General features: G+C 49.0%; 1 protein-coding gene across 7 annotated transcripts in view; it reads left to right on the top strand.

The window, feature by feature from the left end:
- Nucleotides 1-17,149, top strand: part of DMD (dystrophin) — a 6,826,337-nt gene that overhangs the window by 2,333,564 nt on the left and 4,475,624 nt on the right. For all 7 annotated transcript variants that reach the window (XM_078657819.1, XM_078657824.1, XM_078657821.1 and 4 more), the window contains exon 30: nt 50-211. In XM_078657819.1, the coding sequence (XP_078513945.1) occupies nt 50-211 (162 nt within the window). The remainder of the gene's footprint in view (nt 1-49; nt 212-17,149) is intronic.

The following is a 17,149-nucleotide window of genomic DNA, read 5'->3' on the forward strand; positions in this document are numbered from 1 at the left end:
GGCCACTTGTTCACTTTTCATATCTGTTTCTTCCCCTTGCCATTCACAGGCGGTTCGAAGACAGAAGGTGCTGGAGCAGAGTATTCAGTCAGCCCAGGAGATTGATAAAGCCCTCCGTTTGATTCAGGACTCCCTCACTGTCGTCGACAGACAGCTGACGACGTATGCTGCTGACAAGGTTGATGCCACGCAGGTGCCTCTGGAAGCTCAGGTAAGCCCTGATTTGAAGGTGGCTTGTATCGCATAGTCCCTGGATCAGTAATTGCGTTCCACACACATCAGAAGGGATTTTGAAGTACGTAAAAGCGTACTGCGTAGTCTTACAAGCATTATTGAATCGGCCCATCAACCTCCATATCAGCAAACGTGTCAAGAAGACACAGTCTCTCTAGTTGAGGCATGCAGTAGTACTAAAAGAGTATTATAGAAGTATGTATTTGCATAGTCCAAAATAAGTTTGTGAAGAAGCCTCCTATAAGACGCAATATCCGACAACGACCTGGTGTACACGCAGTTGTGAATGTACGCAAAGTGTTTACAGGGGCCTGGTAAAGAAAATGTCTTCAGTCTAATATCAATACATTATGACATACACCATCGAGGTATCAAGGAATAAAACTTAATTCTGTGCGATGTTAATTTTGTAGGAAAACTGTACATGTAGCACTTATATTTTCCAATTTTACATGATATTTTGTTTAGCAGTCCATGTTCATACATGTGCTCCTTCTTCAAGGAGTCATCATTAAAGGGAAAAGGACGTTTTTGTATCTGCCTGCTCGTTATGTTTCTTTTACAGTTGAGGAGTAAATGGGAACGCAGTTGTTTTGTGTCCAGTACGATGCACAGTATTCGCCCAAAGAGTGATCCCAGAAGATTTTGAAAAGCGCGGTCCATCTAACAGTTATGTCTCTTTAAGAGAATCTATTTTTATACCTGCGGCAACCGCCGCGCTTCTTCACTTCTAATAATATACTTCCTGGTAAAGCTGATTACTGTTCATGCCAGGGAAGCCATCTCTGTATTTTCTAATCAGTGCCACGTTACTAGTGGCGGGCTGTGCTTTTAGCAGGTAGGGGTGAGGTCGGGGCACAAATGCACACATAAACACTCACTGACACGCATGCATTCACACACATCCATTCACAACACTCACTCGCAAATATTCATCACCAAATATTAAAAATAAAATCCTAATAACCTGTGCAGCTCTGCCTCGGATATCACAGAAGGGTTGGGAGTGCTGCCTCCCCTCTTTGGCTGGGTCAGCCAATGAGAGAAGACAGCAGTCCCTAACCTCGTCACGGAGTGGGATGGGGAGTGAGACTGCTGAGCCCACCCCACTCTGTGAAGAGGTGTCAGTGATTGACACTTGGCTCTGGGTACTTCAGGGCCTTAAAACTGAAGCGCCTAGATCCAAGTCAATCAATGGCGCTCCCCTCATCACGAGGGGGAGGGCCTCGAGGTGCTTTGGTAAGCTGAAGAGATCACGTCCAAAGGAACTTTGGGGCAGATGTTACAAGCGTTTTTTTTGTCGGAAACGCTGCGAATCGCAAAATAGCAGCGTTTGCGACAAAACAAATGGGAAATGGTATGTATCATGCAAAAAGCCTCGCAATATTAAGGAATCGCAAATTTTGCGATTCCTTAATATTGCGTAAGCATTTAAGAAATCGCAAATTGCGATTTCTTAAATGCTATGTATTAAGCATTTCAGTTCTGCGAATTTAGGCTAAGAAATCGCAAATTACCACCAACTTGTAGTTGGTGGTAATTTGCGATTTCTTTTACAAATGCACTTTTTGCAATTTGTAAAGGTGCCATGTGACGCTCATACACACCCTTAGGGCATGTATGTGCGCCATATGCGCACACATGTCAATTTCAGGGGTGCAGCAGGGTGTCCTTGAGACCCCTGCACCCTTGAAATTATTCTCAATTTGCGATTCGCAAATTGCGAATCGCAAATTGAGAATAATTTCACATTCATTCCTATGGGCCTCCTGGCCCATAGAAATGAATGGGAAATTATTCCTTAATTGCGATTAGCAATTTGCTAATCGCAATTAAGGAATTTTAAGAAATCGCTAAAAAATAGCGAATTTCTACATACATACCATTTTGCAAATCTCAAATAGCGATTTCTTAAAAATCGCTATTTGAGAATCGCAAAAGTGTATCTTGATACATCTGGCCCCTAGTCTTCTTCAGCCTGGCAAAGTTCAGCTCAGGCAGCCAGGATACTGAACATGTAGCGCATGTCTAGCTCCTTGCTGCCTGACCTGAAAATAAAGAACGTCTGTCAGGCTGCCCTTTGCTCAGCCTGACAGGCAATCTTTATGCTGCCCAAAAGGTGAGGCTGCGTGGTCCCTCAGCCCATTAGAATGGGCCATGGCTGCATGCTACTACTAGACACATTTTTATTTGGGAAATCCAAATCGCATTTGATTCCTCACACCTGGTAATCCTTAAGATAATGCGAGTAGTCATCACGTTCCGAAAATGTAATTGTTGTACAGTAACATGGTTGATTTATCAAAAACTTGTTGCAGGTGAGTATGCAAATTAAAAAAGATGGGGCTTACAGAATCTTGATCTTAAAATAATAATACATGATTCATTTGAAAGAGTTTTGTGTATATTTATATTATGACCCTAAAGAGCTCTATGAAACAACTTGAAAAGCCATGAACGTAGTCTGTTTGCTGTGTAAATTACAACTGTTTCCATCATAACTAATTATTTTTATTATACTCATCTCGTTAGTGGAGTTTTTTCAACAGGTATATAACAAGAAATGGCAAATCATGTAAAGCATATATTTGTGACGGTCAAGCCTATAGTTGAGAATGGTCTCTGGTGTCCTACGCACACTGGTGTAAAAAGGGTCAAAAGTCTGTTGGGCAAGACTCCCACTACTAGCTAGGGGAAAGAAGCAGAGGTAGTAGATGTGGGAGGGCAAAGGGAAAGGGCGGGAAGGTCAAGTGGTGTGCCTCCAGCGTTCAAAAGACTGACGGATCCTGTGGAAGGGCAGAGGTCCAATGGGAGGTAGAAGGCCACCGAAGACTTGCAACAGTCCTCAAGAGGACGGTATGTCAAAGTTTGAGGAAGACTGACTGTTGGCCAGTTAATTTAGAGAGTAGTTCTTCCCAGTTAGGGGCCAATATGCATCTGCGGAGGCCTCTGCCTTAGCCCATTGGGTAAACAGTGCCAACCACTGAGCAGGGGTCGGGGGATGGGTGACTTCAAGAGATATGATCCTCTTAGCCAGTATGAGGCCCAAATCAAGGAGAAGGGCAGCGGCCTTGCAGTTATGCAGCCAAAAGTATTTGCCCAGTGTGCCCACCTCTCAAGTAGATATATTCGAATGCCCATGAAGCGATCCAGTTACCTGATAATAGCGGCCCAGTACGTGCGCCAATGTGTGCAGTCCCATAGGACATGTCTCAGTTCAGCCCCAGGGGGGCCACATCTGGGTAAAATGTCACAGTTGCGGGGAAAGACACCGGCAATTTGTTTCAGGAATGAATATGCCCAGTGAAGGATGTAAAACTGGATAAGTTTGAGGCAGGCATTGCGAGACACACTCCGTGGGTATGCCAGTGCCTTCTCCCATTCCCTGTTGTGAAGTGATCAGAAAAATTGCTCCACCCAAACCCCCGTAAGGGTTATAGAGATATCTGTGGGTGTGCTAGCATTGCCTTAGTAGGCCAAGTGATTAACCTACGACCAGCATCGATAATGTGGAATATTTGAAGCAGTTGATGTGTGACTATTTCAGGACACTAAGTGCACTAGGTGTCCTCCAGCGCCTCCCTCAGGAAACCATAACGGAGGAATTGACCCTCCAGGAGCACATACTGCTCAATCAATGCCTCAGATGGTAGCAAATGCCTATCCCCCTGAAGATCGTCCATGCAAGAGATGCCAGCATCATCCCACCAGCAGAAGTGGCCCCTTGGAGTGGGGAATCCAAGCAGTGGAATCACTGGAGCATACAAGGGAACGTGTGTAGTGAGACAATTTACGTGCTACAGGCATGCAAGAGTCATCGGTGTGTTAGAAATGGGTATTCTGGCTGGCTAGCATATGCACCCAATGCACATAAGCCAAGCAGAATACCCCACTCTATTCAGGATAAGGGGATTACACATCTAAAATAACCACCGCTCACCCCTTGCTAGCTTGGCACGAGCAGTCAGGCTTATCTCAAAGGCAGTGTGTAAAGTATTTGCACATAAGCATCAGTAATACAGTGAAAACACTACAAAAGGACACCACACTGGTTTTAGAAAAGTACCCAATATTTAACTATGTAGAACAAGACCAAAAAGATAAATATCCAACATATAGTAATCCACAACACCAATAAAGTAAAAATAGACTTTATTTACAGTTCCTAAAAGTCGATAGCTCCGTCCAGGGTTATCACGGCATTGTGAGCCAAAAGTACTGGCTTACCGCAGTGTTGCGGGCTAGCTACGGTGTCCAGGAGAACTGTAAAATAGTACCTTTGGTGATGCAGTACGTCAGCCATTGCGGTGAGCTCTGGAGGAGCGGTGTCAGCAGGGGTTGGTTCTGGGAGTCGGTGCAGGATTCGTCGGGCCCTCAAAGTCACTTGCATTGCAAGTTGAACTCTGAGAGTTTGAAGTCAGGAGCGCCAGTATCGGAAGGCATCAGGACTGTGGTGTGAAGCGGTGCGGTGCGACATGCAGCGTCCTCAGGTTGCGGTGCAACCAGCGACTCAGTGACTATTGTCCAGTGGTGTTGGTGAGACCAGGGCTGCGGTGGGAAGCAGGGCAGTGCTCGTTGCAGTGCTGACAGGTCACTGTGCAAGCAGCGGCACCTTTGTTGCGGAAGCACTGCTGTTGGTAGACCCAAGGCTGCAGTGCGAGCTGGGGCAATACAATGTGCAGGGCCCACAAGTCGTGGTGCAGGCAGCAGCGTCTGTTGATGATCTGGAGTAGATGCTGCTGGCGTTGGTGGGCCAAGGCTGCTGTGTGGGACGGGTTGGTGTGCTGAGTAGCCTATGAGCAGTGCCCCCAAACTACGGTGCAGGTAGCGGTGTCAATGTTGGTTTGGAGTGGCGGTGTCTATAAGACCAGGGCTGCGGTGCAAAGTGGGACTGTGCTCCGTTTTCTCCACAAGCGGTGTCTACAGGTCACGGTGCAGGCAGCGACATTAGTGATGGCATCAAAGTGTCATATGGGATACCGGGGGGTGGTTTGAAATGAGGCCATGCAGAGTGTGGTGCCCACAGGTCACGGTGCAAGCAGCGGCTCTGTGGCGGTGTCGGACAGCTTTGTAAGTGAGACCAGTGTTGCTGTGCAAAGTATGGCGGTGCCTTCAGGTCATGGAGCCAGCAGCAGCGTCATTGATGGCATGGATTACCTTTTCTCCTCTGTGGCAGCTGAAACATTCAGTTCCAGAAGCCGGTACCTAGAAGATGTTGAAGTCTTTGATTTCCCTGAGACTTCCAACAGGAGGCAAGCTCTACACGAAGCCCTTGGAGATACGTAGGATGTAGAAAAGCACAGTCCAGTCCTTTCCCTGCACAAGACAGAAGCAGCAACTGCAGGCCTACCCAGTAAAGCACCTAGCAAAGTGGTTTTGTCTCTGCTCACAGATCTACCAGCTCTTCTTTCGGGCAGGTTTCTTAGTCCTACTGTGGTAGGGAAGTGTGTTTCTCATCCTGGAATGGAGGCACACAGTGTTTGCTTAAATACCCCTCACACACCAAAAGGGCCCTTGGTGTCATGCTTCATCATAGGGGTCTTCCCATCCTGCTGCGGGATGGGGGCGTGGTACGACCTGCGACTACGTGGGAGCACTGTTCTTACAGTACTATGGGTGATGTAGGGGTAGTGAGAAGAAGGGTCTGGAGTGAATATAAAAAGTGATTTAAAGCCTTTGCTTCGAAACATGTTGACTTTATAGGAGTATCCACACATTGTACGCAGGACATCTCCGCATCACCCTTTTAACAGGTCCAGCCTCAAAGACCTATTAAAGTTTCTTAAGTCCATGAGGCCAGGTCCTTTTTTAAATCACTTTTTATATTCACTCAAGACCCTTCCTCTCACTACCCCTACATCAAAAATAGTACAGTAAGAATAGTGCTCCTGCATAGTCACAGGTCCTAGCATGCCCGTCCAGTAGTGAGACGGGAAGACCCCTATGATGAAGCAGGACACCAAGGGCCCTTTTGGTGTGTGAGGGGTATTTAAGAAAACACTGTGTGCATCCATTCCAGGATGAGAAACACACTCCCCTAACACAGTGAGATCTTAATTTAAAAACAAAAACGTTATGATGGATCTCTTTGATTGACTCAAGAGTATTAGAGGAGGACGTATCCACCGTAAGTGTCCGTACAAGACACTGCCTCTTCACTCCCTAATTTTGTTATTTGAAGGTTTCTTAGTCCAGCAGTAACTAAAGTTCTCGGGTCAGGGCCCCACTATTTATACTACATTTTCATTTGAAGTTGCCACAAACAAAGTTTCTCTGGCACACATAAACGAGTTCAGCCTGGCTCCGGCCAGTTTCACCAAATGAGGTGGAGACAGTTTTGTGTGAGTCAGCCACAGTCCATTCAGGTGGAAGTAATAACTCCTTCCACTACTCTAAATGCAGCCTGGTCTATTCAGACTTGCTATGAGTCACCAAGGAAAGGCAGGTTACCCCCCCACTCTTTGTGTCTATCTAGCGTGAATGCACATCCCCTGGCCCTGTCACTCTTAACCCAGACGGGGAATAAACAATAGGCAGAGGGTATGCATGCAACAGATGTTCCAGGAGAGGACATCATATATCTGAGGTGTCATGGCCCCTTTTAGGAAGTCCCCCTCCACATTCCATGGGAAGCCAACAAAATAGGGAGGGACACGATTAGAAATGGACATGAGGGGATCCCGCTGGGAAAGGTATTTGTTGAGACCATCTACACTTGAATAATCCACCAACATGCGGTAGCTGAACAGAGCAAAACAAAACATACCAGGAATTGTGGGGGCAGCAAGGTAACAGCCTGCTGCCCAAACAAAAGTACCAGACCATCCTATGACAGAGGCAGGTCAAGGGCACAACTGCACGGGGCCACCTGCAGTACCAGTCCAGGAGGTAGCAAACAAGGTAACAAGGGGAGGCCTCAGCCCAGTGCAGCAGTGTGCCCGAACCCTCTAGTACACGGGATCAGTTGATGAGGAGAGTCCTGCAACAGAAAGGTTAAGCACAGGGGCGAAGGCCCATCTGGTTAGATGATATCATCAGCTGTTTGGGGGTCACCTTCTATTGGAGACTGAAGGGGAACGAGAACAGTGTGAGAGAGGCCCGAGAAAGTGGGTGAAAGATCAGATGGGGTATCTCTGAAATTAATCGCTACCAATTCCAGAGCTGAGAGGCGGCTGCTTTGTACTTGCTCGGGGGAGGGCGCAGCCCAGTCCATTGGCCTGTCAGGTTGGCTGCAACCCGGGTGATGACGGCGACCAGGCTTCCTCCCAGAACCATCTCACAGGCTTGTCAGTGCAGCTGAATCCAAGGCTTCAACCCAGTCCAGAGCCTCTGACGGATGAGCTTGGAGGGAAAAAGTAATTCTTATTAGAAGCCCAAAATTCTGATCTTGCGCTTGACCCTCCAGGAAGGAGGTCCACTAGCTCTGAACTGTCGATGTGAAATCCAGAAAAAGAAGGATGTGATGGTTGTCTCTGAGGAGCCGAGTGACAGGCGGGCTGCTTGTAGAACAGCTTCTCCATCTTTGAAGTGAAGCATTTTAGAAAAATGGGCCGTGGGGGTCTCCCAGAGGGGGACTGTGCAGGGACCCGGTGTACCCTCTCGGTGAAGAAGAACGCAGTGAGATCATCCACAGGAATCAGCTCCTTAAACCACTGCTCCAGGTAATCAACCATATTGAGCCCTGTCTGTCTTCAGGAAGGCAGAATACCTGGACATTGCTGCACAGAGCCCGACCCTCTGCATCCTCTGCCCTCATTTCCAGGACCTGTACCCGTTCCTTGAGGTCCCATGCCTGCCTCCAAAGATCTGATGCCTGAGGCTGAAGGTCCGCCAAGGAGCGCACCAAAAGGGTGATACGTTCAACCAACTTTCTGTTTTCTTGCCTGAGGAGGTTGATATATTTAGCGACCGCATCTACTTTTGTCTCTAGCCTGAGTCACGATCGCAGCCAGGATAACATCCAGCTTATCCGGACAAAAGGATGCATAATGCATGCCCTGGGGACTGTGTCAGGGACTGCATCAATGGCAGCAGTGTGTCTACTAGTTTTATGCACCCCATTTCCAAGCTCCTGGCCACACAGCTGCACCATAGACTTGTGTGTCAGCCCTCTCCCTCCTTGGGGGGCTGAGGGCACAATACGGAGACTCACAGCCAGCCGGCAAAGGTCCCACAATGTGGGGCCCGCTTACCCTGCCACCCAAGTGCTCTAGTGGGGCAGGGCAGCACAAGAAGCCCCTGTAGGCCTTGTGTGGTGTGAGGGAAAGGCGTGGAGCATATGCTTCTGATGGTGATTTGGGCAAGGCCCTCTTTGCTCCAGTGGCAAGGAGGCAGGGCATACAAGTAGGCTATAAAAAGGTAAAGGATCTGGTCCCTCTCCTCAGGGCTCCCAACATTGCAGTCCCTCTGGGGGTGGCTGGCTCACCAGTCCAGCGAAGGGGCCCATGGACACAGGGCACAACACTCACCTGAAAATGGTCCGCAGCAGACCTCAAATGTTCCTCTGGCTGCCCCAGACCCAATAGAGCAATCAGGACAAATACCAGGGGCAGGGATCAGGCTCCTGCCCAGCACCTCCACTACAGGGTGCTAGGCCTCCCCCTGCCCACACGCTGCACAATCCAGTCCCCTGGTGCGACAGCCAACATCACTTTCCATCAGGACCTCCAGTGCATGGGGACATCCTCACCACCTGTCACACACGTGCTCCTGGGGTCCCTGGGAGCTGCTGACGGGGGCCGGCAAATGTGGCTTTCATTGCCAGTGAGTCAACACACACTCTCCTAGGATTTGAGGAGTGTGCTCAAGTTTTATGGGGCTGCCTAAAATCTGAGGTCCCTGCCAGAATGCACCCCACCATAGGCTCCCCTCAAGAAGTACCGTGGGTCAGAGCCACCGGTGAACGGATGATTGGGACCTCCTCATTCAAGTGGCAGCCTTGTTGTGCATCGAAGCTAAGCCCCCATCTCAATTAATTAAGATAGTCTACCCTAAAAGTAAAATATACAGTTTCAGAGGACTTTAGGTTATGCATTACAGGTAGTATGAAATTCAATGTCTCAAAGTGTGAAATGTCAGAGTGTATTGTAGAAATGGTCCTGGATTGAGGATTTTAAGGCATTCATAAGTGACACTTAGGCCCTCATGACAGGTGACTTCTTCATTCTGATGGGGACAGTAACAGCAGCTGCCATCAGAATTGTGAGTTTTTTTTTACTTTGAATCTGAGAGTTCTGTAATTGAAAATAGACTAAAAGCGCCAGGGAAAAGCCCAGCTCAATCTGGGAAATTACTGGGATTCAGATCTGGAATTACCAATTTCACTAGTATTTTCTCATTTTAAGTGGGATCTCAGGGTCCAGCTTAGAACGAGATGCATTTTCCCCACTCCTAAAGCTGGTATCCCTGATATCAGCAACTACAGGGGTGGCAAAACTTAATCCCATTTACCAGGTCACTGATGGTAAGGGCAAAAGTAGGTTCCCTCACACATGTACAGTCTCAAACTATGAGAGCTGTGAGTCTCACTAGTTATATATACTTACAGGACTGCTTCCGTGGCCTTTGTGAGAAAATGGTATTTTGTTGAGGGGGTGAAACCATTCTCAAGCAACTACAACAGTTGTCATGATGAGTCATAAAAAGTCACTAAATTAACATGCGCCTCACACTCCGATAGCTTGGCACAAACCAGTCAGGTTTAAAGTAAAGGCCATGTGCAAAGTATTTGTGCAGCACTCAAAACAATAATAAAGTAAAACCAGAAAACAAGAAAAATCTTTTACCAATCTAGAATAATCAAGTAATTTTATTAAATAAAATTTATATCAGAACTGCAAAAATCCAATCAGTCGAACTGGAGATATGCAGTTTCAAAGTCTTAAGTAAAAATATAACCAAAAAGCACAAAGCCCCAACTGGGCTTAACTGATCGTGACAGATCGGGACAGAGTCACAAGTTCAAGTTGGCCACGATGAAGCACAGACCAAATACAGGACCTGTTTTGGCCCACTGTACCTGGTTGCACTTGGACTGAGATGTGAGGTTGTGCACGGTGCTGCATTGAGTTGCGGCTGTTCTAATGGGGCCACTGATCAGGAGCTGTGAGGTGCTGAATTGAGTTGCATCACACTGTGTTGTATTTGAGGATGCTGGTAATCAGGGGCTACAAGATGGTGCAGCGCGAGGTCCTGCACTGAGATGCAATGCTCGGTCCTATATCAAGATACGTTTCGCTTTGTCCACTTCAGTAAGGCTGTAATCAGGAGCTGTGAGGTGTTGTGATGTGAGGTCCTGCGCCAAGATGCAACCCACTGCTCAGTTCTGATGAGGCCATCAATCAGGAGCTGCAAGATGCTGCAAAGCATGGTCCTGTGTCAAGATGTGACATGCTGTGTCAGTTCCGATAAGACCGCTGATTAGGCGCTGCCAAAACCTGCGTCAGGTTGTGTCATGCTGCTTTGGTTCTGAGGGAACACACACCTGGTCCAGGAAGAGTATTCTCTGAGGCCAGCCAAGGGTCCAGGAAATGGGGCCTCCTCTTGGGGATCAGGATTTACTGTAACAGAGAGCAGCAGCAGAGCACAGGTAGGTACAGTTGAGTCTAGACTGCTGGGAAGGTCTCTGAAGCTTGTTATGACCATATAGCTCAGAACAGGAAACCAATTAGCTAGCCCAGGAGTCACTCTTTTTTTTAAAAAAAATTAATTTTTTTAATAAATCTTTTTATTGAAAAATTAAACAAGGCATCGACAACATACAAAGGTGCATGGAAAGTACCAGGGTCGTGCGGTATATCAGTAGACTTTACAAATAGAGAATACCGTAGAGGGGCAGGGGGGAAGAAAAGAGGGTACATCATCAACATGAAAGCAATCCAAATCCACAATGGGTCAGGGGGAAAGCGGAACATCAAGGGCTATAGTCACTGGCGGCACACATATATCTCCTCTATATTGATTCCATAGACCCCAAACTTTATACCATTTTGGGGGGCGACCTCGGGCCAGATTCCCGGTCTTCTCTCTAAACATACACCAATCCATGTTTTCTATCCACACCTTAAGAGTAGGAGGCCTCTGGGACCCCCATAACTGGGCGATGTTTTGTTTGGCAATCATGGCCCCTAGAGTCACCTACTGGGTCTGTGCCACATTGTGATCCGTGGGCTCCCAGACGTTCAATAAGCAGCGCCTACCCTCCGGCAAGAGAGCCACACCCGTGACCTCCTGCATAACCTCATGGATCTTATTCCAATAGATCATTACTTCCCGACACTCCTAAAGGATGTAGAGGAATGTTCCCAATTGACCACAACCCTGCCTACACAGACCCACCTCAGAGAAACCCATATGGACAAGCTGGCGACCCGTGACATATACCCTATGCAATATTTTGAGCTGAACCAGTCTGAGTCGTGCCGGAATTGCGACCTCCTTCGGAGAGGAGATCGCCGACTGCCAATCTTCATCGTCCAGCTCAAGGCCGTCACGGGTCCACTGCTCTCGTAATTGCAACAGACAGTCCGCCCTGTGATTGATCAGTTTTTTATATATCAGGGAGATAGTGCTGTCTGGCATATGACCGTCCAACACACGATCCTCCAATGGGGAAGACTCCGGTATCTCCACCCCTTCCGGGAAGATTGACGTCAGTGCATGACGGACCTGAGCGTAGCGGAAGTACTCTGTCCCTCCCAACTCAAACTCAATTTGCAGATCCGTAAACGATTTCACATGACCCTTAACCCGGAGGTCTCCCACCTTGGAGATGCCGATGAGATCCCACCTGTCGAATCCCTTAGTATTCCACAATTTACCAAACTTATCTGTGTCAAAAAGCGGGGTCGCCAAGGTCAATCGATCCCTCCACCCTAACGAGGCAGTAGCATCCTGCCAGATCCGTACAGCTGTTCTAGTCGGCCCGTCAACGTCTTCACCACCGATTTAGAATAGAGCGCTCTATAATAATTGCCGCCGGGAAGCAGCCACCTATCCATGGCGAAACCAGGATTTGACTCAGGGCCATACATACCGTGGTTGATGGCACTCAACTGTGACGCCCAATAATATCTTTTAATGTCGGGGAGAGCGATGCCCCCATCGTACCAGGGGAGCGTCAATTTGGCCAACGCAATACGAGGTCTGCCATCCCACAATAGCTTCCGCTGCAAACCCTCAACTACACGAAAATAATCGGCCGGAACAATATCGAGTGTGTTTTGAAGAGCGTACAAAAAACGAGGAAGAGACATCATCTTGAAAAGGGCCGCTCGCCCCAGCAGCGACAGCGGGAGCTTCCGCCAGCCCGCCACATCCCGCTTCAACCGATTCAGAGGAGGGAGAAGGTTCTTTTCATATCGAACCACGGGGTCCATAGAAACATAGATCCCGAGATATTTGAACCCCTCTTGTGCTATCTGAATGGGGCAGTTACAAGGCAGGACCGGGGCATCACCGTTTAGAACATAAAGATAGGATTTTGCCCAGTTGATAACCAAGCCAGAGTTTCTACCAAAGGAAGCCAGTATGTCACATAAAACAATCAAAGATTTCCTGGGAGAAGTCAAATAAAGCAAGATGTCATCTGCATATAACGAAATACGGTCTTCCACCTGCGGGGACCAATGAATAACCCTCATCGAGGGCTCCCAACGAATCCAAGCTGCGAGAGGCTCGAGGGCCAATGCAAACAAAAGAGGAGACAGTGGGCAACCCTGGCGAGTACCCCGTCCGAGACAAGATGAGGCCGAGACGCGACCATTGACCACTATCTGGGCGAGCGGGTCCGCATAGAGAAGTCGCACCCAACTAATGAAATCCGACCCAAAGCCACATTTTGCCAGCACCGCCCAAAGATACGGCCACTCTATAGTATCAAACGCCATAGTGGCGTCTAACGACGCCAAAATGGCCGGCTCACGCAGCGTCGCAGCCCTCGCGAGAGTTCCGTGCTGATGCCGAAGGTTCAACGCCGTATTCCTATGTGGGATAAAGCCAGACTTATCCGGGTGGATCAGCTCACCGATGACCCCAATCAGTCTATTGGCCAACAGCTTGGCCAGGATCTTAGGTTCAGCGTTTAACAATGAGATCGGACGATATGACGCACACATATTCCTCGGTTTCCCTTCCTTGTGTATCACCACTATCGATGCCAAACGCTGATCCCTCGGAAGGCGACCCCGGTCTCGGGACTCCAAAAACATATCTATCAAATAAGGAGCAAACTTGTCAGGACGAAGCTTATAAAGTTCAATCGGGAGACCATTAGGACCCATTGCTTTACCCGAGCGTAGTGAACGTATAGCTGATGCAACCTCATCCACAGTGATTCCACTGTCCATGAGGTCCCGGTCTGCCTCCAACAGGCTCGGGAGCGCAATATCGCGCAACAGCAGGCAAGAGTATGAAAATGTTCGGCAAAACTCGCCACTATTTCCTGCGGGTCAGTGATCAGGGCCCCACTCCTCATCTCAATTTCAGGCACCACACGACTAGCTCTATCCTTCCTATCCAACCATGCAATTAATTTGCCGGCCTTGTCTCCAACGTCATAAAGACGCCCCTGCTGTTCCCGACTAAGGGCCTTCGCACCATCCGTTACCAACGTTCTGTATTCCAGCTGTTTCAATTGCAAGACATGCAATCTAGCGCGGGTCACCTCTTGTTGCAGCTCTAGTTCCAAATTTGCAATCTCCTCTTCTACACGTACAACATCTTCCTCCTTCTGCTTCTTAACCCCAGCGATTACCGAAAGAGCTTGACCACTAAGAACAGTCTTGAAAGCCTCCCAGAGCACTATCGAGGAAGGAACCGAACCCTCATTCTCCCGGAAATAATTATCCAATGCCTTTATAAGCTCACTACGAGTCTTGGGATTTCGAAGATACCAAGGGTTGATAGGGGCTACCCTTCCCCCGGAGCCCGGCGCCAACTCAAAGTGCAGCCACACGGGGGAGTGATCAGAGATACCCCGAGCCATATGCCTGACCTCTGCAATATATGACGCCTGTGCGGCAGGCACCAAAACATAATCAATCCTGGAGAGACTACCATGGGGACCCGAATGAAACGTATACTGCTGCTGAGTAGAGTGGAGCAGTCTCCAACAGTCTACCAGGCCCATCGAGTCAATGAAGTCAGGCAGCCAGCCACGAGCACCCCCGAGATCCCTAGGTGGGTGTTTATCCAATACACCAGAAACCACAGCATTGAAATCGCCTCCAAGAACCAAAAACCCCCCACGGAGATCAAGTAGCACCCGTCCCAGGGCAGCGAAGGTCGTGGATTGCAGGCCAGGAGGAACATAAATGGACACAAGGGAGAGCGTACGGCCTTCCCACCTTCCCGACACAGCCACATAGCGTCCCCTTTCATCTAGGACAGTAGAATCTACCTCAAAAGGGAGCGAGTTCTTAATGAGGATTCCAACCCCCCGGGACCCAGAGGAGAACCCAGCATATGTGCCGCAAGTCGATATCCTTTCCTATTCATAGCATGACATGTGTTTCCGATCAAGTGGGTCTCCTGAAGTAGAACAACATCAGGAGAATGTTGTTTTAGAAGTTGCAATACCACCCCTCGTTTAATCTTGTCCCCCAACCCATTAACATTCCAGCTCAACAACCTCAACCCCCTAGCCCCCATCATGGAAGAGGAAGAAGACCCAACCCCCGCATATGTCCAGCACATCAATGAAAATGTCTTGCAATATAGCGCCTTGCGGAAACAATGAACTGAAAACAAACATCCCCCCCCCAAACAGCCCGTTACAATACCTCCCACACTGCACCCCTGCTTCTGACTATGGAGCCACCCCAACTTGCAGTGTGCCTGTCGCCCCCACATCTAAACTAAGGTACAAAAAGTAAAACAGAGGAGGAGGGAGACCCTCCGACAGTCCCGCAAATCCCCATTTTGTCGGCAATTAACTGTACATCAAAATTAGAACCATCCCAATGATAAACACCCCATTGTCCCCAGACACCCGACATCCGGCGCTCATCCCTGTTCCACAGGTCCTCCTTCCGCACCGTCAGATTGTTCCTCCGGTTCACGATGGGCCGGCAGAGTGTCCAACCAATCGGCCAGCACCTCAGGCTTGTCGAAGAAGTATGCCCTGTCGTCATACTCGACCCTCAGCTTGGCCGGGAAAAGCATGGCGTATTTGAGATCCAGTTCACGAAGTCTCCTCTTCACCCCCAGAAAACTGAGTCTCTGTTTCTGGACCGCCTGTGTGAAGTCCGGGTAAAAAATTACCGATGAGTTCTCGAACTTCAAGGGCCCTCCCGTTCCTGAGGCCTGGAGGATAGCGTCCCTGTCTCGGAAGTTGAAAATTTGTGCTATTATAGGACGCGGTGGGGCACCAACTTTCGGTCTGCCGCCTGGTATCCTGTGCGCTCATTCCACTGTAAAGAACTTACTCAGACCCTTAGGCGCTAGCTGGTTGATGATAAGGCCCTCAACAAAGAGGTCAGCCGCATGATCTTCCGCCTTTTCCGGAACTCCGATTATACAGACATTATTCCGCCGGGCCCTCCCTTCAAAATCCTCAAGGCGACGGACTACACTGTCATTCACAGCCTTCAAGTTACGGACCTCAGTCTGCAGTTCGGTGACACCCTCTGTTAGACTCGATGTCTTTATGTCCAACGATTTGACCTTTTCATTAGTCTTTGTAAGGTCCATACGAATCAAATTTACATCGATAGCCACAGTATCTAATTTATGGGCTAGGGTCTCCATTTGCTTCCCAAGGGAGGACCTGATATCATCGATGGAGCCATCACGTCTTGTAGCGTTGGTTCAGTTACCGAAGCCGAGGAGTCTTTCGCGTCTCCGAGGGACCTACCCGGTCCACTAGGGGACCCCTTCACCTGGGCCTATCGGTCCATGACGTTGGTTTGGGTATACCCTTCCCGTCTGGTGCTTTTTGACTTCTGCACAAGGGGGAACAAGTGTCCGGCCCAGCAGGCAACAAATTAACCTATACGCTAGGGAATTTGACCACTGCGACTCCTCCGAACGAAGTCCAAAAGACAAATGTCGAAAATGGCCCCTGAGCAACGCACTTGAATGAGCCAAAAGGCCGGCATATATTCAATGGCAGTGTCCGACACCTCGTGTATTTTTCAGTACACTCAAGCACCAACAGGGGTACGAGCTTTCAGTTCAATGAGGCGTCTCTCGGTCCGGGCACCAAACCAAGTTCCAAAATCGAAAGTGAAAGTGAGGCCGGACCGCCCTATCCCGCGATCCCAGGCCGCTGTTGTTCAATTACACCCCGGGCACCAAGCCAACTCAAGTACCGGGCATCGAAGCGATGAAGGCTGCAGACTTCCAAGCACCACAACTCCGGCCTCCGGGGTCCGATCGGGATACAAATTTCAGCTTTCACTTCACACGTGGTTCATCTACCAGAAGATGTTGACAGCAAGCAGGATAAATGACAGGATATATTCGGGAGGTTACGAGGGTCTCAGGAGCCCTGTGCTCACGCGGCCATCTTCGTTGCGCGCGAAGCTCCTCCCCCCCCAGGAGTCACTCTTGTGGTTCTGATTTCAGGAAGCAGGCCCAGTATTCCTTCCTCAGGCAGCAGGGTAGTCCTTCCAGCAGCAGGGGAGCCAGAACAGTCCTTTTTCTGAGTCTTCCACAACTCCAGAATTGATCTGAGGATTGGTCCAATAATTATACCTGGTGCCCGCTTTGAAGTGGGACAAACTTCTAGACTTACACCCACATATGGTTCTGGAATTCCCTTTCTTCCCCTCCCTGGTCCCAAGATGTTTGGGTTGACAAAAGGCTAGTGTGAAGGCCTTTGTGAGTGTGGGAGGCAGTCCCTATTGAAGTGCAAACGAGGTAGGTGGCAAGTCCACCCACCCATCCTGACAGGAGGGCCCATCCTGCCAATACC

The sequence above is a fragment of the Lissotriton helveticus genome, chromosome 8 (assembly GCF_964261635.1).
Source record: "Lissotriton helveticus chromosome 8, aLisHel1.1, whole genome shotgun sequence".
NCBI classification, from domain to species: Eukaryota; Metazoa; Chordata; class Amphibia; order Caudata; family Salamandridae; genus Lissotriton; species Lissotriton helveticus.